This window comes from Perognathus longimembris, chromosome 6, assembly GCF_023159225.1.
Source record: "Perognathus longimembris pacificus isolate PPM17 chromosome 6, ASM2315922v1, whole genome shotgun sequence".
NCBI lineage: Eukaryota > Metazoa > Chordata > Mammalia > Rodentia > Heteromyidae > Perognathus > Perognathus longimembris.
In genome coordinates, this window is record NC_063166.1 from 18,696,137 (window position 1) to 18,723,698 (window position 27,562).

Below are 27,562 nucleotides of genomic sequence, written 5' to 3' on the forward strand. Positions count from 1 at the left end.
TCATGATGTTCTTGGACACGGGTCCATCCGAAAGCAGGTCCTGCTCAACAAGAGGCTCTGCTGAACCGAAGGACTTGATATGCCCCAGACCTGCTTTTGCTCAAGGCTAGCGCTCTACCACTTGAGCCACAGCACCACTTCCGGCTTTTTCGGAGTAGTTTACTGGAGACAGGAGTCTTCAAGGCTTTCCTGCCCCCGGCCAGCTTCCAACCGTGATCCTCATATTTTACCCTCCTTGAGTAGCTAGGATTACAGGTGTGACCCGCCGGCTCAAGGCTGGGGTGACTGTTTTGAGGACATATTTGCCAAGGGGAACCCCGGTGGTAGGGAAAAGGTTGGTATAGGAGCGGAGGGGAATGACGGCTCGCCTGGGTGCCCACTTTAGCGCGGAGTGGGACCGGTGGCTGGCGCCTACCCATCCATAGAGCCATGGTGCGCGTGCGCGCGCGTCGCCCTGGTAACCGCGGCGGCGGAAAGGCGCTGAATCACGCGCGCACTTTCCCAGCGCCCGCCGAAGCTGCCCTGGGGGTGGGCGAGTGTCCCACAAGGGGGGCCTGCAAGCTAGGGCAGTGCTGCCCCCTCTGGGCCCACGGGGCCCCCGTGTGGAGCCGGGCGCGGAGGCAGCGGTTGCTGCCGTCGTCTGTTAGAGGTAAGAGGGCAGCATCATCCTCACCCAGTTTGGGGTTGATCCAGAGTCACTCCGGTGCCCAGGTCCCCCAGAGGAGAAAGGGATGGGTTTGCCGCACCGGGGCGGGGCCTCAGCTCGCAGATGGGATCTCCGCGTGTGTGTGTGTGTGTGTGTGTGTGTGTGTGTGTGTGTGTGTGTGTTTGTGTGTGTGTGTGTAACGACGGGGCCAGGACGACTAGGAGCAAGCCTGACTGGTGAGTGATGCTCCAAGCCAGCTGCACCTGGCTTGGGTGCCGCCAGCTGCACCAGGTGCAGTAGCCTACTTCCCTGCCCAGCTGGCCGATTGTCTGCAGGGAAGGACCACGAAGGAGGCAGGTGATACCAAAGAAAACGGCCCAAAGATGCCCAAGTTCAGGAGGTGGCCTCCTTAGGGTTCCTCAGGACTATGAGGAAAAGGCGTTTCTTGCATAGATGCACTGATCTATAGTGTCTAAGTAGGGTGGAGTCAAGGAAATTTGTATTATCCCAATCTACATTTCTTAGACCTCAGATTCATTTTAATTAAACTTCACTGAGTGCTGTTCATGTGATCTTTGCTGTAATTTGCCTGCTGCACTTCCTCTGTTCCTTCCCATAATTACTAAAGACTGTTTTTTGTTTTTTTTTTTAATGCGGATCCTGGGGCTTGAATTTAGGGTATGGGTGCTGTCTCTGAGCGTTTGTGTTCAAAGCTAGCATTCTACCACTTGAGCCACAGCTCCACTTCCAGCTTTTTGGTGTTTAATTGAAGGCAAGAGTCTTATGGACTTTCTTTCTCAGACTGTCTTGGAACCACAATCTTCAGATCTCAGATACCTGAGTATCACAGATTACTGGTGTGAGCCACCGTTTTAAAGGTTCCTACTCTTTAAATTTCCTCCAAGGATTGTCACATATCAATCAGGAGCATAAACCTGAAATGAGAGCCATCATACTTAAGGTCATTTGTTCTCTTGTCTGGAGAGAGAGAGGAAAGCATGACCAAAATAGTGTACATTTTTGTTGTTCATCTAAGCATTTTTGTCTGAGTTGGTATTTTTTCTAGTGTTTGAATATTTGAATAGCAAAGTTGAATGGTGGTTTTGATAATATAGAAAACAATGTGGGGGGGCTGGGAATATGGCCTTGTGGTAAAGTGTTCATCTTGTATACATGAAGCCCTGGGTTCGATTCCCCAGCATCACATATACAGAAAATGGCCAGAAGTGGCGCTGTGGCTCAAGTGGCAGAGTGCTAGCCTTGAGCAAAAAGAAGCCAGGGACAGTGCTCAGGCCCTGAGTTCAAGCCCCAGGACTGGCAACAAAAACAAAACCAAACAGAAAACAATGTGGGGCACTGGTGGCTCACGCCTGTAATCCTAGCTACTCAGGAAGTTAAGATCTGAGGGTTGCAGTTCAAAGTTAGACCTGGCAGGAAAGTCTGTGAGACTCTTAACTCCAATTGGTGCTGTGGTCCAAAGGGTAAAAAAGCTCAGGGACAGTGCCCAGGCCCTAAATTCAAGCCCCACACTGACCAAAAAAAAAAAAAAAAATTGGTAGTCTCTTCAAAACAAAACAAGAATTTTTGAAATGAATATGTTTATTCCTTATTCTGGAAATTCATGCTCACTGTCCAAATACTTCCACTTGTTTTGTAAAAGAAGACTAGTTTGGAGACTGCTTGAAATGCCAAATATAGAATTTTATTTTGTATTTATAATTTTATCTTATTTTTAATGCCAATAAGGAAAAGTGGAGATATCAATTCAGTTAATAGAGGCACAGAGAAAGCTAATCCCCTTGTGATTTGAAAAAAAAGAAATAGAAATGTATTATATTCACACTTTTTAGAACCACAGATGATGGAAAGAGTAACAAAGATAATTCAGCCAATATCTTTATGAATTAAAAACAAAAAGAGAGCTTCACATAAAAGAATCAGGTTTGTGGATAAATTGTCTCAACTTAATATCCTCTCCTAGCCAAACAGAAAATTATTGTCTTTAAATAAAACCAGGCATGCCTGTTTCTGAGCAGAGCTGTACACATTGTCAGGTGAAGGAGATACTAGGTCAGTTTGGCTATGGCTGTGCCACTTGGCTGACTCACATTTGGGAAATTTTGTAACCTCTCATCCTCAGTTTATTTTGCAAACTAAAACAAGACCTAGTTAGTAAAATAAGAATTAAATAAAGCTGGGTTTAAGTGCTAGATTTGAATGAAATCCCTAAGCAAAGGTGAGAGGCCCTGAGTTCAAGCCCCAGGAACACAAAATAGCAAAATACAAACACACACACACACACACACACACACACACACACACACACACACACGAAGGGCTGCAGCTGGATTCTACTCTAGAGGCTGAGACAGATCACCTGAGGCCAAAAGTTGAAAGGCAGCCTGGGAAACAGTGAGAGCCCCATCTCAAAGCAAAAAGAACAACAAAAGAGGTGACATTTCAATGATGTTTCAATAAAGTTATTCGATTTAATTTGGTGCTGGTCCTGGGGTTTGGACTTAGGGCCTAGATGTTGTCACAGCTTTTGTGTTCAAGGCTAGTGCCAGGTCAACTGGCACCTTTTTTTGGAATTGGAGATAAGAGTCTTAGGGACTTTCTTGTGGGCTAACTTTGAATTAAATTCTCAGATTTTAGCATCCTGAGTGAGTAGCTAGGATTATTGGAGTGAACCACCAGCCCCTAGCCAAGTTATTATTTTTGCCTTTTTTTTTTTTCCAGTAGCAGAGATCAAATCCAGGGCCTTATACATGCTAGGCTAATATGCTACCACTGAGTTACATCCTTAGCCTTGCTCTTTAAACTTTGTGTATGGATGTTTCGTGTGTGTGTGTGTGTGTGTGTGTGTGTGTGTGTGTGTGTGTGTGCATGTGTGCATCAGTCCTATTGCTTGAACTCAGAGCTTGGGCACTGTCCCTGAGCTCTTGCTCAAGGCTAGTACTCTACCACTTGAACCACAACACCACTTCTGGTTTTCTGGTGGTTAATTGGCAATAAGAGTCTCTGAGACTTTCCTGCCCTGGCAGCTTTGAACCACAATCCTTAGATCTCAGCCTTCTGAGTAGCTAGGATTACAGGCATGCGCCACACTGATGCTAGGCTGGGACCCTCCACTTCTACTATGGCTAGTGTTCCGGCTTAGAGGTCTAGGCTGTTAGGGCCCTTACACAATGACAGAGATCAATGCTATACCTTTTGGGCCTAGATTTTATAGGCGTCCTTAGTCCCATAAGTTTGTCAGCACTCCCTGAACTTCTCTGGGTATTGGGATCCACAGTTTTTCATCTGTCTTTTCTGCTTCCTGTCATTTCTGTCCCTACTGCTCCGGAACTCTTCAGATGCATTCTTGCTGACAAGATACAAGCTGCTGCCTTCACCATCGCTATTGTCCTGATACCATTTCTGCAGTCATCTCTTCATAATGCAAGCTCAACCAAGTCTATGAATGACAAAGATCAAAAGTAGGTGAGAAAAGACCACTTGAGAGAAATCCTATGTTGTAACATTACCAGGGCAGAGAAGGTGGTCTAGTTAACTTTTAAAAAGTGAGCTAAACAGCCTGATTATATAGCAAGAGGGAAGGTATGGCATGGGTGTTTGCACTAATCACAACACTACCTTTCATCATGCAAATGAACAATCCAGTTTTACCAATCACATTAGCTTATGGAAATGAGGGATTATACTTGCAACAATCACAATCTTGCTGGGCCGCCATGAAGGCTCCAGGCATAAGGAAGAAGACTCCTATCTTTTAGGAAGTCCTTCCAGTTCTTCCTCCTGTGTTTTAACATCTGCCACTTCTTTATTGTATTGATTTGCTCCCTGGACATATTCCAACCTTTTAAGAGGACTTGTATTTAGTAGGGTTTAGTTCTCTGTTTGTGTTCAATTGCTCTGTATTGGGCAAGTATCCTTATCTTCAGATTCCATAATGCTTTGGGCTAGCCATCTGACAGGTTCTTAAATTAGTTTCTCAAACTATTCTCCTACATTATACAGGTAAACTAAATTTGGGTTTGATACCTACATACTCTGAGTAAATGGGCACCTGATTTCCCTGGGAAAATTACATTTGACCCATGGATTTGCATAGATGGCAAAGATCCTTCCTTCTTCCCTGACTGATAGGCACAAAGAAATCTTGAAAGGTTGTTTGGGGTCAGATCTTTATCTATTGAGCTCAGAGCTCAGTTCCAACCCTCTTGTCCCTGAGGCTATATATCCTCTTCCAAAGTAGCCTTTGAGAAAGCTCAGTCCTGTCTCCCAGGAACTCTAATCAGAGCCCAAACTCTTGTGGGCACTCCACAAGACCAGCTCCTGGTTTTTTCCTTTTCTTTTTTGATATTTATGGTATCTAGAGATTTTCTTTCTTTGGATTTTAGCTATGTATCAATAAAAAAATGTCGAGTTGAGTTCCAGTGGCTCATGCCCATAATCCTAGGTAGTTATGAAACTGAGGTATAGAGAATCACAATTTGACACCAGGCAGAAAAGCCCATGAGACTCCAGCTCCGAAATAACCAGCAAAAAATGGGGCTAGCTGTATGGCTCAAGTGATAGAGAGCCAGCCACGAGTGAGCAAGTGAGCAAGACTGTAAGGTTGGTCCTGAGTTCAAAGCTCAGTAGTACCATATGCAGAAAATATATGTTTTTTGTTACATATGATTATGCACCATTTAGAATAAAAAAGAAAGTGTAAGCTGGGCGCTGGTGGCTCATGCCTGTAATCCTAGCTACTCAGGAGGCTGAAGTCTGAGGATCACAGTTCAAAGCCAGCCTGGGCATGAAAGTCTGTGATACTCTTATCTCCAATTATCCACCAGAAAACTGGAAGTGGCTCTGTGGCTCAGTGGTAAAGCATGAGCCTTGAGTGGACAGAGCTCAGGGATAGTGCCTAGGCCCAGAGTTCAAGCCCCATGACCACCAAAAAAATTTTTTTAAGGTGTAAAAGAACACTTGTTGAAGCAACTTGTTATGATGAGGCATATCTTGGCAATCCTTCTGCCACTTGTTTTCAGTCTTGCATTGGTTTGGCTCTGGTTTCTCTTAGCTCTTATTAATATGACTCATTAGCGCTTCTAGGCTTTTGTGATATTTGTGAAGCTTTTCATAATGTCAGTCAAGCCTGCCTACCTGCCAGATGCATTAGTTTGTTGTTGTTATGCAATAATTTACTACAAATTTTAATGGCTTGAAACAACACCCACTTATCAGCTTTTATTAGGATCTTACTAGAGTCAGATCAAGTTGCCATTTGAATGATCTATTGACTCTACACTGTTTTGGTTATAGGCAGAATTCAGTTCCTTGACTTGGTAGAATTCATATCTGTTTCTGTCTGGAAGTCAGAGGGGGATGTCCTCAGCCCCTCTAGGCTGTTCTCAGGTTTTTTCACATGATCCTCTCCATTACCCCTCAGTATCCCTGAGGGATTGATTGGTTCTTAGATTGCTCCCCACCCTTTATGCCCCCCCAACAAAATATCCAAATGCTGAAATCTTATATAAGTGGTAGTATTTACATATAATCTATATGTATCCTTCTATGTACTTTATGCCATCTCTAGGTTACTAATAATACCTAATACTATGTAAATGATATGCAAATGATCATTATACTGTATTATTTAGGATATAAAGATTAAAATTCTCTATGTGTTCGGTATAGATACAGTTCTTTCATTTTTTCCAAATATTTTCCGTCTATGGTTGGTGCAGAAACAAATCACAGAGGGCTTCTCCTATTCAATGGTTCTCCTATTTAATGGAAACATCTGTGCTGTCACTCTCTTCTCCACTTCCTAATAAATAATCTGATGCTTAGAGAGTTGAGAAAGGCAGAACTGGATGTTTCTGCCTGAATTTTTGTTTTCTAAGGGCTCCACAGCCCTCCCTTTGGAGCTCAGAGAATCTATTTATTTCTTATTCTGCACAAATGCCCTCTGTGTGTTTAAAAACCAATGCCAAATCTGGGCACTGGTGGCTTACGCTTGTAATCCTAACTACTCAGGAGGCTAAGATCTGCCAGTCTGGGCAGGAAAGTCTGTGAGTCTCTTATCTCCAATAAACTTCCAAAAAAAGTTGAAAGTGGCCTTTTGCTCAAGTGGTAGAGTAATATCCTCAAGCAAAAAAAAAAAAAAATGCTTAGAGACAGTGCCCAGGCATAGAGTTCAAGCCCCAGGACCAGCACACACACACACACACACACACACACCAATGCCAGATCACTTTTCCCTTAATTCTGTTTGATCTCCTAACAGAGAGTTCTTTTATAATGCAATTGTAAAGCATTATTTCTGTTGCCAGTAAAATCCTCAGTAATCTTCTGTGTTGGTTGGCACAGGTTAGCCAGAATTTACATTGCTCTGTCAGCTTTCAGTGGAAAAGTTAATAAAAAGTTGACAAATTTTACATCTGTGCTTGGCATCTAGCTATGTGTGTTTCTAGATTTTTTTTTCCCTCTGGGTCTTATTTCTTCTTCCTTCTTTGAGAGGTGGTGACAGGCAGTGCTCCATAAAGGAGGAGCTCTGAGCGCCTTTACTAGGACTTTCTGAGTTGCCTTCTTTTCAATGCCACTCTTCACATTCAGTCAGCACACAGATGTACTTGCACATAAGTGCTCTGGGGCTTGACCCCGGAATCTGCCACATGATCCCAAAGGCCCTTCTACTGAGCTTACCCTTAACACTGAAGTTAGGTTCTGATTGGTGAGTGATAAGGCTCCAGTCATAGCAAAACATAACAAAGCACTTATTTCACTGTTAATAATAGCATCTACTCTCTGCACAATGATGAGGGAAGTACTCCCAAGCTTAACTTAGTTTCTCTCGTTGCTTGGTTTCTTAGTAGTAATTGTACTTCTTTTAATTTTTTTGAGACAATATCTTTCAATCTCATGGTAAAGTTAGATCCAGGTTGCAGTAGCTTCATGCTCAGGTGATGATAATGATGCAAGGCTTCCAAATAGTATCTCCAGGGGAATAGTGGATTGTCCCAACCCACCTCACATCAATTCCTATTCTGGTTTGAAAGAGTACTCCTACCATAACAGCCAGGACAAGCAGATAGGCAGACCCAGGACATCTATGCAGGCAGACATGATTAAAAAAAAAAAGCAGAGAAAGAAACTGTTCATGTGTGGTGGGTTATACAAAGCAACCCTCCGAGCCTCCTTCACATTGGGTCAGCCTGGGAGACCTTCATTGCTCCTTTCTATTGTGGCAGAGGCCCCACTACAGCCTTGTTCAAGTATGTTGTTGGTTTGTTTCATTTATTTTTTTGTGCTAGTACTAGGGCTTGAACTCAGGGCCTGGGTTCTCTCCTTTAGCTTTTTCACTCGTGGCTACTCATTGTACCACTTGAGCCATAATAGCTCCAGTTGTGGCTCTTTGCTGGTAAATTAGAGATAAAAGTGCCTCAGATTTGTCTATTGAGGCTGGCTTCAAACCATGTTCCTCAGACCTCAGCCTCCTCCAGAGTAGCTGGAATTATAGGTGTGAGCCACCAGCACCTGGGTGTTCAATTTTATTGCCTGCTTGTGGTCTTTTCTCATGGGTAGAATGGGTTAATCTTGTTTCACAAAGAGAAGATAATGCTAGTCCCAAGTACATCTAGCAACTAAGGAAGGGGCTGAAAATGTCTCAAGAAAGGCTGGAAAGTGAGACTGTGCACAGTGGAGGGTGGCGAAGGCCAAAGAACTGCAGAAGTGCCTGCAGTCCAGCCACTGGTAGAGATGTATGTCAGTTGCATGTATAGGTATCTGGGATAGGTGCTATATGGACTGAATGCTTACTGTCCCACACCAATATGTTGATGTATAAACCCAAAACTTAACTATCTTTGGAGGTAAAGCCTTTATGGAAGCCTTTATTTATGGTAATGAGGTTGCAGCGATAAGGCTTTGATCCTATAGGATTAATGTTCACATATTAAGAAACACTAGCCTACTGAGAATATGGCTTAGTGGTAGAGTGTTTGCCTAGCATGCATGAAGTCCTGAGTTTGATTCCTCAGTACCACACAAACCGAAAAAGCCAGAAGTGGCTCTGGACCTCAAGTGGTAGAGTGCTAGCCTTGAGCCAAAGGATCTCAGGGAGAGTACCCAGGCCCTTCAGTTCAAGCTCCAGAACTGAGCCAAAGGATCTCAGGAAGAGTAAGTACCCAGGCCCTTCAGTTCAAGCTCCAGAACTGAGGCCTGAGTTCAAACCATAGTACTGACATCAATAAAAAGGAGAAGGAGAAGAAGGAGAAGGAGAAGAAAGAAAGAGAGAGAGAGAAAGAAAGAAAGAAAGAAAGAAAGAAAGAAAGAAAGAAAGAAAGAAAGAAAGAAAGAAAGAAAGAAAGGAAGGAAGGGAGGGAGGAAGGAAGGAAGGAAGGAAGGAAGGAAGGAAGGAAGGAAGGAAGGAAGGAAGAAGGAAGGAAGGAAGGAAGGAAGGAAGGAAGGAAGGAAGGAAGGAAGGAAGCCAGCCTCTTTTCTATAGCTGCCCTCACCAGAGACAAATTCTGCAGGACTTTGATCCAAAGAAGGCCGTTGTTCTGGAGAAAATAAATTCTTTTTAAGCCACCCAGTCTGGTATTTTGTTAGGACGGACACAGTTTAGTACACTTGTCTTTAGGAAAAGCTGAAAAATAGAAAAGAAGCAAAACTATGATCATAGTTGATCAGCATTTGTTTTAAGGGGAAGGAAAAAATCCTGGAGGCTTTATCTTTGAGATCTTTCTAGCTAAGATTAAAGCCAAGCTCTGTACTGTGGCAGTCTGAGTGATAAAATGATTTTTTTTGATGTGTGAAGTCATTCTGCATATTTTTGCATGCCTGAATATTGAAATCCAGAATCTTGATTCCCTCCCACTTCCTATTGCTGTTAGCAAAATATGTTGAAAATCAATTTTCAACCTTTTCCTTGGTGTTTTATTATTGGCCAAGGAAATGCAGGACAGGATTGTAAATCAGTGAAGCCAGTTCCTCTGGTAGCATTCTGGTTAACAGCAACTGGAATCCACATAATGGCGGTGGTAGGCCTTGGGGACTTCGCAGTCAGGTGAGAGCTATATTTGGGTTGCTCTGATGGAAGCAGCCAGGGAATTGCTACTGTGTGATTTGCACCCCTGCTGCCAGCCAAAAATGGCACTCTTAAGATAAGAAGACATTATTTTATTTTAAGTTTTATTTCCTCAGTGAATATGTGAAGCTTCTTGGCATCAGGTCCCAGTGGATGAAAATCAATTCTTTTATTTTCTGTCCCTCTGTAAAAATGTCTTGTTTCTCCCTCTTTTTATTTTTCTCCATTTTAACCCTTTTACACTAAAGTATATCCTTGTTAAAACTTAAAAAAAAAAGAGTCAGATGTTTATTTAATAATACAAGGCTTCAGATGTGATCCTGTAGCCTTGGGATCTATCCAGAAGGAAGAGTAGTAAGTTCTGTTTGGAAGTTGTTCAGGAAGCCAAGGAAAGTATACTTAACGTGACTTTGTTTTTTTCATCTAATATTATTTATTTTATTTTCCTTAAATAGTTGTACAAAAGGGTTTCAATTCCCTATACCAATTGCGACTTTTTCTAGCACCAAAAATAAACTCAATTGCAGTGAAATACAGGAAGCATATTCCTTTAATTCTCCATAGGATAGTTATGGGCAAATCTTAACAAAACCTAAGGGCAGTTAGGAAGCAAATACCAGCTTCTGGTTATGTCGAATCCTGGCTGTTGCACACAGCACTTATTTCTTTGTTTTTCCAATAGATTCAACCCCAGCTGAGATGAAAGCTGTCAGCAGACTCTGAAAAATAATTTGTTTCTGAGAAGCATAGTAATTCCATCTCATGGAAATAAAAATTATTGAATTTGAACATTAAACCAAAAATCTACCTCCTCCTCCTTTTTTATTTTTTATGTAAGTAGCTTGTTTTCAAGGCCTTTCTTTTGCTTGGGTTCCTTCTCTCACTTGAGTGTTACAATTCTTTGTGTTCTTTCTCTTGTAAACAAATTGTCCCTGGTTCCAGTCATATCACTTATGAACCAATCAATGAGGATTGAGAAAATCAACTGAACTAAATTGGTTGAAGTGTCACAAGTGGTGTCAGCTTTATTATCTCCCTGTTATGCACACAGCCTTTCTAGGGAGAGACAGCATAGCTGGCACTCCAAATTAGCCACATCTAGGCCACTTCTCACATCTAGGGTTACCAGACAAAACATCGTATAAGGACATTGCAAATGTTGCAGAATTAGCATATTATACTGTTTTTGAAATTCATTTTTGTGATTTCTGCAAGATTTTAGTTATACAAATCTGAGAGATTCATCATTTAACTAGCAAAATGCCAGAAGTGGGGCTCTTGCTCAGGTGGTAGAATGCCATCCAAATCAGCTCTCTGTGTGTGTGTGTGTGTGTGTGTGTGTGTGTGTGTGTGTGTGTGTGTGTGTGTGTGTGTGTGTTTACTTGGGCTTGAACTCAGGAACTTGAGCTCTTTCTTGGCTTTTCTTGCTCAAGACTGGTACTCTATCACTTGAGCCATACTTCTATTTCTTGTTCATTTTTCTTACATTCTTCATTTCTGCCAAATAACTTGTCAGCTCAGCTACTGATATGGGTGGAATTTTCACAATATTGTTTGTCCATTTTAATAAAATTTGAAGGGACAGTTTCTTAAGTGTGCCTTGAGGAATGGAAGAGAAGATTGAACCTAGGAACTTGTATATCTTAAGCACATGCACTACCACTGAGATATATCCCAAATCCCTTCTTATTTAGGGGACATTCTTCAAGATCTCTGCCACCAATTATGCATGGTTGATGTTCAATGCACTACTTTTGATATCTCTTTCCTCCCTGCCACGTGACCAGCTACAATTACAAGACATCCTGATGTCAGAGACTGTAAATGAGAAAATACACTTTAGAACTGATGAAATGGAGCAGTATGACCTATGCTATCATCTTATAGATTTGAGCTTTGAGAGACTCGATATACAAATGAACAATGGCCAAGTGAACATGTTAAACTGAAACTCCTTTGCACAGCTATTTGAAGATTAAAAACTAACCAAAAAACCAAATGGACAATGGCCAGACCATATGTAAAAATGCAACTTTGGCCCATGACCTACAGCAAACTGTGCAGAAAACAACTCCTTATTTACAATAACCAATCCAAGAAGCCAGCCTGCTGGAAGACATGCAGGGAGCTGGATAGCTCTCTCTAATAACTTGAGAAGCTAAATAATAACTTCTCCAGTAATTATCCCCCCAGATGACCAAGTTTTGCTTAGTAACTGTCATCTTCCTTAGTTCTTAGTGTCTCATCCAATTAAGGACCAACCAGAGAAACCTAGATACACTCCCCTAGCCAATCACAGTGTGGCCAACTTCCAATTCGCTTTTGCACAGTAGCTGCCATTCAATGCACAATTGAAGCCTGCCTTTGTTCCTTTAGAAGTTTTCCTGCTGCTCTGCCTGCCTCTGGGTCTCTGCCCAAACCCAAGAGATGATGACTGATTCCTCTGCTATACTAAGCTTTCCACATTCAGTTGGTGTTTGTTGTTTCTTCCTAAACTGTCCTAGCTATTTTGAACAAACTTCTCTGGATGAGTATCTCTCCTGGGATATGGCTGTGAGAGGTGACTAGAACAGCCTTCTCACTGACATGGATAAATGACAGGAATAATTTTGTATGTTTCCACACTTACCTACTATTTTCCTTCTGTCTCTCCTCCTTTTCCTTTAAAGTTCTAGAGGCCAGATCTGACTCCTAAAAACATCAGAGGGAGCCTGTGCCAAATCTTTCCCCTGGAAGCCTGCCAACAGCTTGTTTGAGGCAGAATGGCAACCCTCACATTTGTGCTGCTGGTGGTGACCATTGCAGGTAGGCAATCATTACCCTGCAGACACCAGGGTTAGGCTTGAGCTTCCTACCTGGCTTAAGCAAGTCAGAACAGTATGAAATGATGGGGCCGAGTGCTTGCTTTCCAGTACAGTTCTTTGTCATATAAAGATACATTGCATGCACATGTGGTTTTTGGGGGGAAAAATTAAAAACTTTGTTCTGATTATTTTGTGGGAAAATAGAATAATTTTTATGTATTTTAGGAGGAAAAATCTACATTTGTATACTAAAAAATCACAGTAGATTTCTGTGTGTGTGTGTGTGTGTGTGTGTGTGTGTGTGTGTGTGTGTTAGTATTACTTCTGGGGCTTGAACTCAGGGCCTGAGACTGTCCCTGAGCTTATTTTACCCAAGCATATTTGTATATTTAAACATATATACCTATATTTTACATTATATTTTATGTATTTAATATTATATATACAACATATAATATACATTATATTATATATATCATTTTTCCCATTATACCCAGTTTGGCTTTTCATGAGTACACTTACATCATGAAATGTTTCGTGAGCCTCTCAGATCTGAACCTATTTGGGTTCAGTAGTGGTAAATAAGGGCGGAGATGCAGCTAGAGACTGTTTTGTGTTTTTTTTTTTTTTGCCCGTCCTGGGGCTTTGGACTCGGCCTGAGCACTGTCCCTAGCTTCTTTTTGCTCAAGGCTAGCACTCTGCCACTTGGGCCACAGCGCCACTTGTGGCCATTTTCTGTATATGTGGTGCTGGGGAATTGAACCCAGGGCTTCATGTATAGGAGGCAAGCACTCTTTGCCACTAGGCCATATCCCCAGCTAAGAGACTGTTTTCAATGTATGGGGTTTGTCAAAATATAATAGAGCCATAATAATGCTGAGGATGACTCAGAAGCACCTAAATTTTGAGAAGTGCCACTTTAGATGACACAAGAACCACTTCAGAAAGTGCTACCATTGGAAAAGCACTGCTATGGCCTTACAAAGTACATCCTACCTCATCCGTCCAACAGTGCTTAGTGTGTAAGGAAAAAAACACCTTATTTTATGTTTAACATACTGTATACTGTGAAAACTGTCAAAAATATTTATCCTATATTGTCATATCTAATGCTTTGTCATCAGTGTCTAGCCATCCATATTTTTTTCTAATGAAATCCCTACCTTTTTATTTCTGTTGCCCTTTTCTTTTGAGGTGTTTTCCGCTAATTCAAAATTTTAATTGTAGAGTTACCAGGTTTTACTAATGCCATTCACATTTTGCTTGTCTTCTTTATCTTTCTTACCTTTAAATACTTACAATGATTTTATTGATATATAAACAGTCATCCTGGACCTCTATGTTCTTGGATTTGGCTAGGATGTATAGAGAATGTGAACATTATTGCTAGGTCTCCTGGCTCCCAGGAGTTGAATGGTGTTTCACGAGTTTTCGACAGTGTGTAGTTCAGGCTGAAGTAAGTACGGCAATTTGGCCCAAAGGAAGGACACTTAGCTATTAGAAGTTCCCCTTCTCAAATTTCTGTTTAGCTACAAAAACTCTGCTTTAAGGTATATTTATCTAAACAGCCTATCCTGGAGTTATACCAAAGTCTTCCTCCAGTTAGACTGAAAACTGCTTTAAATTTTCAGTGGAAGGCCTCACCCACAGAAAGATGTCATTATCACATTGTGACAAGTTGCTTGCTCTGGGATGACAGTCTTTTCTCTATGCAAGAATCCTTGTGACACTATTTTAAAAGTCAGTTCCTGAGCTTTCTGGTTGGCAAAGGTCAGAAGGTAAACATCCTTTTTCTCTGAGTCACATTATCCAAAAGGAGATGAGCCAACTGTGCCTCCAAGAAACTAAAGCAAATCTTGGCATTTAGATTTGGAAGAAATTTCTAGCTTGACTGAAGGTCACTCAGAGATATAGCAGTATCTCTAACAACAATGTTTTTGAGAGTAATGAGTTGGAAATTACTTATCTCTACTTGACTCCATTATCTCTGGATCTTAATATACTCTGACAAACCAGAGTATATTAAGCTAAGATATAGAGAAAATAAATAAAAAATTTAAAGCAATTAACACTAGGCCAAGGATTAATTAATTAATAATAATATTATTATTTTTGCAAATTTGGCACTGGGAGCTTGTACCTGTAATCCTAGCTACTTAGGAAGCTGAGATCCGAGGATTGTGGTTTGAAGCCAGCTGGGGCAGGAAAATCTCTAATTAACCCAAAAGCTGGAAATGGAGTTGTGGCACAGTGGTAGAGTGGTAGGCTTGAGCAAAAAAAGCTCAGGGAGAGCACCCAAGCCCTGGGACTGGGACTGGCGCGCGCGCGCGCACACACACACACACACACACACACACACACAAAGAGAAAGTTTGCACTTAAGAAAATGACATCGGGGCCTCAAGTCCTGATAACTGCTGCTGTCTTATTCTTTGGAAAAGGTTTCTCTTTATCTAATTCCTACTAACTTGCTCTAAACTTTCCATAGTCAGTGTTCTTCAAAACATTATCTATTACATGATACTGTATACAAATAAACATAAAGATACTTTTATGCAGTATATCACCATTTTTATTTATTTCCATTTAGAAGCATTCTCTGGCATTCTCTCATATGAAAAAATAACATTTATGCAAAAGAACTATTTGTGGTACGCCCTAATTAGGAAGGAAATCAATCTCCTTGCCATTCTGAGCTCTACAGCCAAACATTCTTTGTTTTGTTTTGTTTTGTTTTGTTTTTTGCCAGTCCTGGGCCTTGGACTCGGGGCCTGAGCACTGCCCCTGGCTTCTTTTTGCTCAAGGATAGCACTCTGCCACTTGAGCCACAGCGCCACTTCTGGCCATTTTGTATATATGTGGTGCTGGGGAATCGAACCCAGGGCTTCATGTATACGAGGCCAGCGCTCTTGCCACTAGGCCATATTCCCAGCCCCCAAACATTCTTGTTTGAAGCAAAGAGCAAATTTATTTGAAAACAAAAAGTAGAAAAATGGACTCCTTGGACAAGGTAGGGCCCTTATACCAGGTTCTTTTAGCTCCTGCTAGAGAGAGGGTCCCTTGTTTTCTTCCCCCTAGGGTGTGCTCCTAGTGCAGTTGGTTGAGGCATAATGTGTACTGTGGGGAGTGTCATGATTGCAGCCAAACTTTCATACAGTGCTTCTTAAATAAAATGTGGATTGGTTCGTTTTGGTATCACTTTGGTATTCAATACCAAACAAACAAGTATAGAGGAAAGTGGTTTCATTCTTGGGTTTCTGGAATGAAAAGTCACTACAGAAGCAAGGCACTGATAGTTCACACCCGTACTCCTAGCTACTCAGCAGGCTGAAATCTGAGGGTCAGCCAGCTTGGACAAGAAAGTCTATATGAAAGAGAGAGAGAGAGAGAGTTTATGTGTATACTGGCATTGGGCCTTGAACTCAGGGCCTGAACACTCTTCCTTAGAGTTTTTACTCAAGGATAGCTCATTACTACTTGAGCCATAGCTGTACTTCTGATTTTTTTGGTGGTAAATTGGAAATAAGAGTTTTGTGGAAGCCGGGTGCTGGTGGCTCACTCTTGTAATCCTAGCTACTCAGGAAGAGATCTGAGAGTCCCAGTTCAAAGCCAACTGAGCCAGGAAAGTCTGTGAGACTCTTATCCCCAGTTAGCAACCAGAAAACCGGAAATGGTGTTGTGGCTCAAGTGGTAGAGCACTAGCCTTGAGCTGAATAGCTCAGGGACATTGCCCAGGCCCAGAGTTCAAGCCCCACTGCTGACAAAACAAAAAACCAAAAATAAATAAATAAATAAATAAATAAATAAATAAATAAAGAGCTTCATAGACTTGGCATCAAACCACAATCCTCAGATCTCAGCCTCTTGAGCAGCTAGGATTACAGGCCTGAGCTACTAGAATTGGCCTCGTGAGACTCTTGTATCCACAGGTAAATGGATATTTCTGTTAACTAAATGGAAGGAAAAAGAAAAGATAGAATCTAGAAGCATGCATGGATGGGTGAATCTATGGAGAGCTAGGTAGAGGGATGGAGAGATGGCTGGATGGATGGGAGGAAAGAGAAGGATAGATGGATGGATGGATGGATGGATAGATTGTAGGTAGGTGGATGGAAGAGTGAGAAATGGCTGAGAGGGTAGAGGGTTGGAGGGTACATTGCATGGGTGGGTTGATGGATGACAGCAGTTGGTCTATTGGAAACAATGACTGCTTGCTTGCTTCACACAGTTGTCAGAGGTTAACAAGGCTCTAATCTCTGGAGTTGTTTCGCTGCCGGGTGCTTTGTTTCCTCTGCCTTGTTTACAGGTGGTGCCTGTCAGCAGTGCAGTGAGGGGAGGACCTATTCCAATGCAATCATTTCACCTAGCCTGGAAACCATTAGAATCATGCGGGTGTCGCAGACCTTCTCCATGGGTGACTGCACGGCCGCTTGCTGTGGCCTGGCCAGTTGTGACCTGGCTTGGTGGTTTAAGGGCAGCTGCTACCTGGTGAGCTGCCCCCACAGAGAGAACTGTGAACCCAAGATGGGCCCCGTCAAATCGTATCTCACCTTTGTGCTCAGACCTGTCCAGAGACCCGCACAGCTGCTGGACTATGGAGAGATGATGCCCAACAAGGATCCCCCTTCTGGGGTGTGGGGGAACACACTGGAGGATATCATGCAGGACTTACCCTTTTTAGGCAAAGACGGGGGCCTGGAGGAGACCACAGAATACCCTGATGACTATAGCCAGCTGGAGCCGGGCTTTCTCCAGCCAATGGGCAAGCAGGATTCCAGAGGGAGTGCTGAGTACCCGGACTGGAGCCTGCTGCCTGGCGACCAGGAAGGTTCGAATGCATCTGCTGTTGGAGACGGCCTTATGGCTTCCGCGGAGAAGCCCCAGGACCCAGAACCCGGTGACCTGGATCCACAGGCGCTTAGGGAGACAGCTTGGACTCCTGTCCCCAAGCACTATGCAGACAGCAGCACTGTCACTTTGCTCCTCTCGGTGAGCTCTCCAACTTCAGGAGGGGTTCTAGAGAAAGAAGAAGAGGCTTTCCAGCATCCAGAACGAGGGAGCAAGACCTCTGGGAAAGAGGTGGGTGTGCACTGGATGCGCTGCGGTGGAGGGCGGAGGGCGGAGGAGAGCGAGGAGACAGCCCACAGCAGGAAGGCTGGGCTCGGCCAGGCCCCTTCAACATGGATGGGCCATGAGAAAGGCCCTCCTAGGGACCGCTGCCTTCAGTAGTATCCAAAAAGATGGCTATTTTCCCAAACCTTGCAGTCTGCCCTACAGTTCCTACCATGTGCTTTCACAAGCTGTTGAAAAGAACAGATAGTTCTTTTTGCCTTCACACATCAGCTACTTTATTATGATTTAACTTCTACCAGTATTTTAAGGTGAATAAGTCCCTGGAGCCAGCATCTAGATCCTAAACTCTGAAAATCTACTCTCATCAGCTTTTTCAGCAGGTTGCTAGGTTGCTAGAAACTCACCATTGACATGATGAATCCGTTAGAAAGATGTCTTCAGGAATGAACGTAAGCTTCAGCTTACCAGATGAAGAAAGAATGGAGGCCTAATCAGTGCACCTCCAGGAGGATCACTATGTCTGAGAGTTCAAGGCTAGCCCAGGCAGTGTAGTCTCAGAAAACAAAAAGGAATGGAGGTGTAGGTTAGTGGTTGAGCACTTGTATGCAAAGCCTGGGCTAAAATCTCCAGTGTTATGTAGAAGTAATATATACATAAATAAATAATGGGCATCATTGGGAGAGGAGCCATGATTAAAGCAAGGGAAAGGTCCAAAGTTATGTAGAAAGTCAAGAGAACAAATGAAAACCATGCCCAGCACAGCGCAGCTGAGAGCTCAGAGGCAACTCATTTGGGAAATGGCCACAAGTTCATGGGAGCATATTGGTCACAGAAAGCTGACTATCGTTGAAAGTGATATGAGCTTTTTTGCTTGTACCTATAATACCAACTACTCAGGAAGCTGAGATCTGAAAATCATGGTTAAGCCCAAGTCTCTCATCTTAATTAACCACCCAAAAAGCCAGAAGCAGAGCTGAGGTTCAAGTGGTGGAATGCCAGCTTTGAGCAAAAAAGCTCAGCCTAGCCCTGAGTTCCAAAGCCCAGAACTGGCACAACAAAGAAAGAGAAGGAAATACTAGTTAAATTTCAGCATTTATGTTAGAGTAAGTAAAGGACATTAGGTTCCATTGACTATATCTTAGAATCTCAACTGTAAAATAAGGTAGAAGTCATTTAAAAATACTGATCAGGGTTTTTTTTCTACATTATATTTCCATACTTATAACTGAATTAAAATGAATAAAAATCCTTTCAATTGAAAATACCTAAAAGTATTCTCTTTGGATTAATAATGTTCTTCACTCACATAAATACATATTTCCATCATCTACCCTCTTTCATGTTGCTAAGTCATTTACTTTCTAGCATCTCTGAATGGAACTATGTCAAATGATGCTCTGTTCAAAATCCTTTGACCCATAAGTTCTTTTGGTTATACTAAAAGATGGTTATTTTTAAAAGGCAAAATCATAAATTATACCCACATAAAGTAAGCTTACATTAGAGGCTTTTTTCTACTCATTAATCACTGGGGGATCTAGGTAAATGTTATAAATTTGTAACAAGAGAATCCATACAGACATTCATAGATTCCAGCTTGGGAGGGGGAAGATAAGATCATAGTTTGAGGTCAGCCCAGGCAAAAAATTAATAAGACCCTATTTCAAAGAGGAAACTGGGCATAGTGGATCATGTCTATAATCCCCAAGGCAGAGGGTTGCAGTCTGATTCCAGCCCTGGGAAAAAATAGGTACCTTATCTGAACTATAACTAAAGCAAAAAAGACTGGAGGCATGACTCAAATAGTAGAATGCCTGCTTAGCAAGCACAGTCCCAAGTTCAAACTCAGATCACTGTATAGATACATTGAAATGGATTTATAAATAAAAGCAAGATAGATTTTCTAGAGAAATAGGAAGAGTTTCATCCATTCACAGATAATTATTTTGGCTGGGTGATGGTGGTTCCTCCTGTAATTCTAGCTACTCAGGAGACAGAAATCCGAGGAGCATGGTTAGAAGCCAGCTCAAGCAAGAAAGTCTGTGAGACTTTTATCTCCAGTGAACCACCAAAAAGCCAGACTGTGGCTAAGTAGTAGAGTGCTGGTCTTGAACAAAAAAGTTAAGGGACAGCAAAATAGATTTTGATTTGATTTGATTTCAAGCCGTAGTACCAGCTTTTATACAAAGAATGATACCATTAAATAGGCTTTCTAGGGAAAACAAGATCAAACATGTAGAGAATAAATAACATGGCTGGGAATATGGCCTAGTGGTAAAAATGCTTGCCTCGTATACATGAAGCCCTGGGTTCAATTCCTCAGCACCACATATATAGAAAAAAGCTGGAAGTGGAGCTGTGGCTCAAGAGGTAGAGTACTAGCCTTGAGCAAAAAGAAGCCAAGGACAGTGCTCAGGCCCTGAGTCCAGGCCCCAGGACTGGCAACAAAAACAACAAAAAGAACATGTGTTTTTGCCATTTGACTTCTACGTGGACAAGACTAAATATATATATATATATATATATATTTTTTTTTTTTTTGCCAGTCCTGGGCCTTGGACTCAGGGCCTGAGCACTGTCCCTGGCTTCTTTTTGCTCAAGGCTAGCACTCTGCCACTTGAGCCACAGCACCATGTCTGGCTTTTTTCTGTATATGTGGTGCTGGGGAATTGAACCCAGGGCTTCATGTATACGAGTCAAGCACTCTTGCCACTAGGCCATATTCCCAGCCCTAAAAATGGATATTTCAAAGGAAGAATAGAGAAACTACACACAGACATGAGGCATTCAAGTCTAGGCTCAGCTCCACTTGCAGGGCTGAAATAGGGGACAGTGGCTCTCCTTTTTTCCATACACATGATCCATTTCTTCTCAGCATGAGCCTCATTGGGATGAGTTGGCAGGGAGCTCTGTGGGGATGACCTGAACAGGGACGGAAAGAATCTGAGGTTGGCAGTGAAGTGGGAAATAGATGTATAGGAATTAGAATAGAGTTTTCTTCCCCTCAGCCATTTCCTGATGACTTTGTGATCCTGATCAAAAGTGTCTTAATTTTTCCAGTGACTCTCTGCCTTCTTTGATGGTGGTGGTGATAATGGTGTTATATGGGAACTTGATCAGTGATATACAAAGAAGCCACTTTTGAGAGGTCCAGTTGGGAGTCTTTATTAGAAAGCTGGTGATAGCAGTTAGATTATTGTCCAAAAGACCTGCAGCCCCAATTGCAGTCATTACAGAGCTTATAAAGGCAACAAAACAAAACCAAAAAAAAAAACAAACCACTAAGGCACATGCCACATAGTATAAGGACTAACAAAACGTGTTTTACTGAAGCAAGCTGTCCAGGGGAACAATCAAGGACAACCAAGGGCAAATATTCTCTGGAGCAAAACTTTTCTGGAGCTAAACAACTCATGACACACCTGCAGTTTAAAGAATATCACCTCTATATTGCTTAATACCAACAACATAGCTGCAGATCAAAGAAAGTCTTCTATCACCTCTAGAGTTCTTGGAATGGGGGTGAAAGTTCCTCAGCATCTATTAAGATGCCAAAATGGTGATGAGGATGAGATGGCTTTACTTAGATCCAGTATCCATATTTCATATTAAATGTGTTGCTTGGGACCAAACCCATAGCCTCATGAAAGCTGTGCAAGAGCTCTACTTCTGAGCCATATTACTAGCCTCTTCATTATTCATTCATTCTCTCATGCATTTATTTATTTAGTAGTGCTGAGGATTGAACCCAGGGCTTCACATACATATACACTGAGTTACTTTATGCCCAATGCCCTTCCATTCTTCATTCCAACTTAACAATAATTTTTTAGAACTTAATAAAATGAAAAGAAGACCACCTTCATCCTATGTAGTTAGATTGCTATTCTAATTTCTTGGCCCAGGCTGGTGCTGGGCCCAGCTATATCGTTTGCATTTACTTTCAAAATCCAGAAGCCTGAAAGTTTAATATACTTGAAATTTATGATTGAGTCAATGAAACTGAGTATCTGAAAATTTTGATCAATTCACTAGGTGATTTTTAAAATGTTGGTCAACTCTTACTTTCTCTTACTTTGAAGTTTGTTTTAAAGTTAGTGTTTCAGCTTTCTTTGTTTTCTGGTTCTGATTCTGGAAATTAATTGTAGAAGATTTTTTACCAGTTGCTGCTGGTAGTTGGTGGGTGTTTAGACTCTGCATACCTGGCCTCACCAAGACAGGCTGTCTGCTCCAGAGAGCACTTTATTAACTTACCAATAGCCTTTCCCCTCTGACACATAATATTTAATTGTAAAAGTTTAGCTTGTTTAATTATCAGTTCAAGTTGTAGTTAATGTACAATAGAATAGAGATCATTCTCTCCAGGGTTCTGTTTATTCTTGGCTTATTTGATTGCCATTCACTATTGAGTGTCATTGTAAGTGACTTTAAGTGACTAAAGTCACTTTTAAGTGACATTAACATAGCACCATAAACTCTGGGCTTAAACAAGAAATGCTGCAAGGTGCTGTACTGGTGACTCTCACCTGTAAGCCTAGCTACTCAGGAAGCTGAGATCTGCGGATGGTGGTTCAAAGCCAACCAGGGCAGGAAAGTCTATAAGACTCTAATTTCCAATTAACCATCAAAAGGCAGGAAGTGGAGTTGTGGCTCAGGGGCTAGCCCTTGAGCACCAAATCTCAGGGATAGTGCCCAGGACCTGAGCCCCAGGACTGATACAAAACCAAAACCAAAAAAACCACCACCACCACCAACCCCCCCACCCCCACCCTGCAGCACTGATATTCAGTTGTAGATGCTGGAAATCTGTGATGAGGCTTCTAGTAGAGTCAGAGTCTTGGTGTGAGGCCCAGTGGATTTTCCTATAATCATCATCTTGCTGTAACCTCACAAGAAGAGAACTAGGTAGATCTACAGACTCTTTTTGTTTGTTTGTTTGTTTTGGCAGTGCTGGAGATTGAACCCAGTGCCCCATGCATGCTAGGCAAGTTCAGTAGCACTGAGCTGGCATCTTCAGCCCTTTTGCTTCTATGTTGTCTATTTATTTTGGGGGACAGAGTCTTGCTGACTGAGTAGGTTTGGCTGACTTCAAGGTCGTGATCCTCTAGCCTCAGCCGCCCAAATGCTGGAATTACAGTTTGACAGCACCATACCTAGTTGTCATCATCTTATCCTGACACTGGTCCCTTTCTTGAGGACTCCACTTTTTCCTAATGACCTTCACATTGGAGGGTGGGTAGGCCTTCAATAGGAGAATTGACAGTGGCACCCACATTCTACTTATTATACTAATTAGTGCTGGAGTCATTATAGGTTTTCTTTATCTTGAATATTTGTATGTGTGTTTTTACTCATCTATAATAATTGTCTACACCTCTAATTACTGTAACTTTTTGTTGTTTTTGTTAGTAGAAGGGTTTGAACTCAAGGCCTTGCATTTGCTAGGCTGGCACTCTAACAGTTGAGGTATGCCTCAGCCTTTTGCTGATTTTTTTGGAGATGGAGCCTAACTGCAATCCCCAAGATTACTCATCCCCTGAGTAGCTAGATAGTAGACGTGAACCACTGGTGCCAACTGCTTTTAAAAAAATGTTTTGTTTTGCTTTGTTGTTTTTCCTTGCTGGGTGCCAGTGGCTTGATCCTGTAATTCTAGCTACTTAGGAGGCTGAGATCTGAGGGTTGTGATTTGAAACCATCCCAGGTAGAAAAGTCTGTGAGACTCTTATCTCCAATTAAATCATAGCAAAAGCCGGAAGTGGTGCTGTGGCTCAAGTGGTAGAGTGCTAGTCTTGAGCAACAGAAGCACAGCGATAGTGCCCAGGCCTGAGTTCAAGCCTTAGGACTGGCGATGATGATGATGATGATGATGATGATGATATCATCTCTTGGAGTGCTGAGGATCAACGTCAGGGCAAGTGTTCTTCCACTGAGCTACATCCCCAACTTACTATGCCTTTTTGATATCAGAATATTTGAAAGAAACAGTCTGGAGTTCTAGAGTTTTGCAATATTAGTCATGGCTTTTCAAATATTACTGAGTCTAATTTATGAAAAAATGTGTCATTGTGCTTCTTTAAAAGAGTTCATGATTTATTTTATATAACCATTTATTCTTGTAATTAATCTCATAGGTTCTAATACCTTCCCATAATCCTCCTCCCGCCAGCCTGGAGTCCAGCTCAGCTGCCATGGAGAAAAGCCCAGGCCTCACAGTTACTCTGGGGAATACAGAACACAGCATTCCAACACTTGCCCCTAGCACTGCCCCTTCTGGGTCCTCCGCACCTGAGGGACCCCTACCTCTTCCCACTGCTTCCAGGACAGGTAATCTTTGAAAAATACAACTGGAAGAAATGTACTTAAAGATGCTGTAGACCATAATAGTGACAACTTGTAAAGTTTCTTCATTCCTACTGGCCTCCAGGTTGAGCGTACATTATGCGCTAGGAACAGGGCTTTGCATTGGGAATAAAAGATAATAAAGACATTGTCTTTTCCCTCCAGGGGAGGAGACTGGAGGTAAATGGGGTAGATCTGATAAATTATGCTAAGTGATGAGATGTGCAGCTATGGGGGGGGGGTTATCATTACCTGACCCTTTGGGAGGGGCTAGAAAAGACCTTCAATGGAGTTAATGGTGGTATGGAGTGAGCAAGCTGAAGTGGGCTTGGTCTGTTGCTCACATCGAGGGAGAATCATGCATAATTGCAGTAGTAACATTGTATTTTACAGACCCAATTTAGAGTGCCAAGTACCAAGCCTACTACATTCTGTTGTAGGAAAGTTCTGCCTTTCTCTCTGAAGGTTCAATAATACTAGTCTAGGCAATAAAACTTCGCAAGGGGAGAGAGAGGCCATTTTTCAGCAATAGTAAATTATTTTTAGAGCAGATGTTAGTGGGGAGTCTGTGTAGCCATCTATCTCAGTTATTATGTCCTGGGACAGAGCATTCAGGCAAGTGATAGGAAGGTATTAAGAAAAGAATACACACTTTCAACCGCTCTGTATATCAGTTTGACAATAAAAAAAAGAAAGAAAGAAAGAAAGAAAGAAAGAAAAGAATACACACTTTCAGTAGATTGACAACAACAGGTCATTTCTATGTTCAGATTGACCATGACTTTTACCTCACCACAAGTTTTTATGGAAATGTTTTGGGCTTGAAGCATTAAATCCGCTCTCAGAACCAGCCCTTGAGACCCAGCCATTGTACCATAGGTAGTTGAGGTTTCAATTAAATACATTTCATCTCCAGGGCTTGGTTTTATGACCTGGGAAGGTAACAAAGATCTAGCATCGCTCTAGAAACTGTTGATTCATTGAGTTCAAGCCCCAGGACTGGCAAAAAAATAAAAATGAAAAAAACAAACAAACCACCGCAGAGTATATTTGTAACAGACACTTTTCTCATTGTCCTTGTTTGTTATGTAGATTTAAGTCCTGGCCTCTCCTGAGGGTGGTAATAGATGAATAGTTAATACCTTTATCAATTGTGACTTCCTGTATACATGTAAATATCCTTACACAAATATCCTTACCTGTGTTTGCTTTTTCTCTAAATTAGCAGGTCAAAATAATCCCTATGCGGAAAGCATTATTTGCTGTGGTTTATTTGTTGTACAGCCATAATCTGGGGTGGTTTATGGTCCTCAACAACTCCACAAAGGAAAATGTGCTCAAAGGGCCAGGCATATATTGATGAGGCCATGGTGATGAATAAGAAGAGTATCCAATTTTTCTAGTAAAGAAGTTGTGTTAGAGGATGCAAGCCCACGTGTCCTGAGCTTTTTTGTGGGTAATGTACTTTGTATATTACTCCTTGTTAACCAATAACAAAATCAACTGAACCAAGAACAAGTGAAACTACATTTTTGTAGTTTTTTGCAATCTGAGACAACATAGGTCCAAGCAATCTTGCAAATGTGCTCTAGTTTTTACAGAAGGTACCTGGATAGCTTTATGCAAGAGGGCTTGGTCATTAATCATTTGTGAATGGGAATTGATGAATGCCAAAGTTGGACTATGTTATAAGAAAAATAGATTCACTTTCTGGAATTGGGGGAGGGGTAGAGAGGAGTTTATTATTAAGTTCATGGAGGTTAGTGTGTCAAAAGTCAACTCTAAATCAGATTGTGGATCCAATCCAGGTAGAAGGTCATAAACTGTGTTTTAAATTAATGTATTCCATTTTTATTATTTTTTATCCTTGACCTTTCCTCTTAAAAAAATTTATTTGACCCTGAGCTTCAGTAGAGAAAAGCATAATAGTGGAAAAGAAGCTATTGTATATGGGGAAAAAAAATCTATCTTTGAAATTAAGATCCTTTTGTTCTGTTAGTACCTAGTGTTGACATAAACTAACAACTCTGTTATAAGGGAAATAAGAAGATAGTTTATTCTGAGCCAATTAGGAATTACTGTGTACCCGGGACACACTTAAATGATGTGTTCCTCCGTGACAGAGATTACATGAACTTTTATAGCCAAAGAGCAAAGGCAGTCATAAATCAATGCACTCAACTAATCCATTGATGAGGGCATTAGGTAGGCAGGCAACACAGCAAAGGCTATATATAGGTTTGTTGTTTTTGGTCTGGTTTTGTGTGCTGGTTCTGGGGCTTGAACTCAGAGCCTTGCACTCTAGCTTAGCTTTTTCACTCAAGGATATTGTACCACTTGAGCCACATCCCCACTTCCAGCTTTTTGAGTCTCATGGACGACATAAGTATCTTATGAACTTTGCTTGCCTGGGCTGGCTTTGAACCTCAATCCTCAAACCTCAGCCTCCTGAGTAGCTGGGATTATAGGCTTGAGCCACTGGTGCCTAGCCCTAGTCTGTAGCTTTCAGATGTTAATAGTATCTGAAGTTGGCTAAGCTTAACAACACACTCTGAGAGCTTTCCCCAGTTTAGATCAGATCCAAAGGTTATGAGCAAATGATTATTTTTTTCAGGGTACCTTTCCTTTCTCCACAGTCATGATGTTCCGTCCAGCTCACATCCATCTGCAGAATCTTTAATACAAGTGCAGCTTCCCTGAGGACTCCATTTTCACTCTAGTACAAAATTAGTAGCATTAAATAAAGCAATCATTTTGAAGCCTTAGTTCAACCTGGTATGTTAGGGTTTGCTGAAATACATTTCAGTTAATTAATTATAGACCTATTACTAATTATCCATAGAATCTCAAACAACATTCTTGGCCATTTAGGGTTCAATTTCTCTGTGAGTGAAATGATAGATTTGGACCCAAATCCCTGCTAGGTTCCCCCATGGCTTCCTTTCAGACTGAGTGTGAGTGATGGGAGGGAAGAGCCAATGACAGCTGAGCTTTAGGACGGAGGGCGGAGACTAGCCTGCCCAACCAGTCCCTGGGACATCTCTAAGCATCTGAGAGCTCCTGAAGGCACTCAGTTTTGCTATGTTTTGTTTTCTCCCCAGTCTTTTCTCTATGGGATATTCTGACAATGTATTTTGCAAGAGAAATTATTGTTTACTCGAGACAACCTTATAGAACCATCCTTCTGTCATTTTAACCCTGGTTATTCAGTAAGCGAGGGAGTATGTGCTTTGGGTGAGAGTTAATGTCCTTGCTGCTTGAGTTAAATTGCCTTCTCATATTGAATTGGACTGGAATTTCTCTGGGAAAGGCTCCTAGAGTAAGTCATCAGCAGTCATTCATGTGAGTACCACCCTAACATGGTTTTGTGATTGATGCAAAACCACTTAGGAGCACACTTAATTTTTTTTTCTAATTAAAGATAGCTCATACTAGGGAGATGAAAAAAGCTGGTTGTAAGAGGGAAAAAAACCAAACAACCTAATCCACAGTACTTCACCTGATTTGTGAACCTCCTGTTATCCATCACCTTGCTCAATTTCAATCAATATTCTGTTCGTAGTACTTACTCATAGAGATGATTGTAAATTCACAAAGACTATCTCTCAGTATATTACC

At 41.8% G+C, this 27,562-nt stretch overlaps 1 protein-coding gene across 6 annotated transcripts in view; it reads left to right on the top strand.

The window, feature by feature from the left end:
* The first annotated feature begins 475 nt into the window (after positions 1-475).
* The window catches only part of Kiaa0319 (KIAA0319 ortholog), a 53,683-nt gene continuing 26,596 nt past the window's right edge, over positions 476-27,562 (top strand). For 2 of the 6 annotated variants that reach the window (XM_048348374.1, XM_048348378.1), the window contains exons 1-4: positions 476-649; positions 12,398-12,533; positions 16,839-17,611; positions 23,737-23,929. In XM_048348374.1, coding sequence (XP_048204331.1) covers positions 12,491-12,533; positions 16,839-17,611; positions 23,737-23,929 — 1,009 coding nt within the window. In that variant the 5' untranslated portion in view covers positions 476-649; positions 12,398-12,490. Of the gene's footprint in view, positions 650-862; positions 883-3,802; positions 4,130-12,397; positions 12,534-16,838; positions 17,612-23,736; positions 23,930-27,562 lie in introns of those variants that run through there. The other 4 variants (XM_048348377.1, XM_048348376.1, XM_048348375.1 and 1 more) reach the window with 4 other exon arrangements.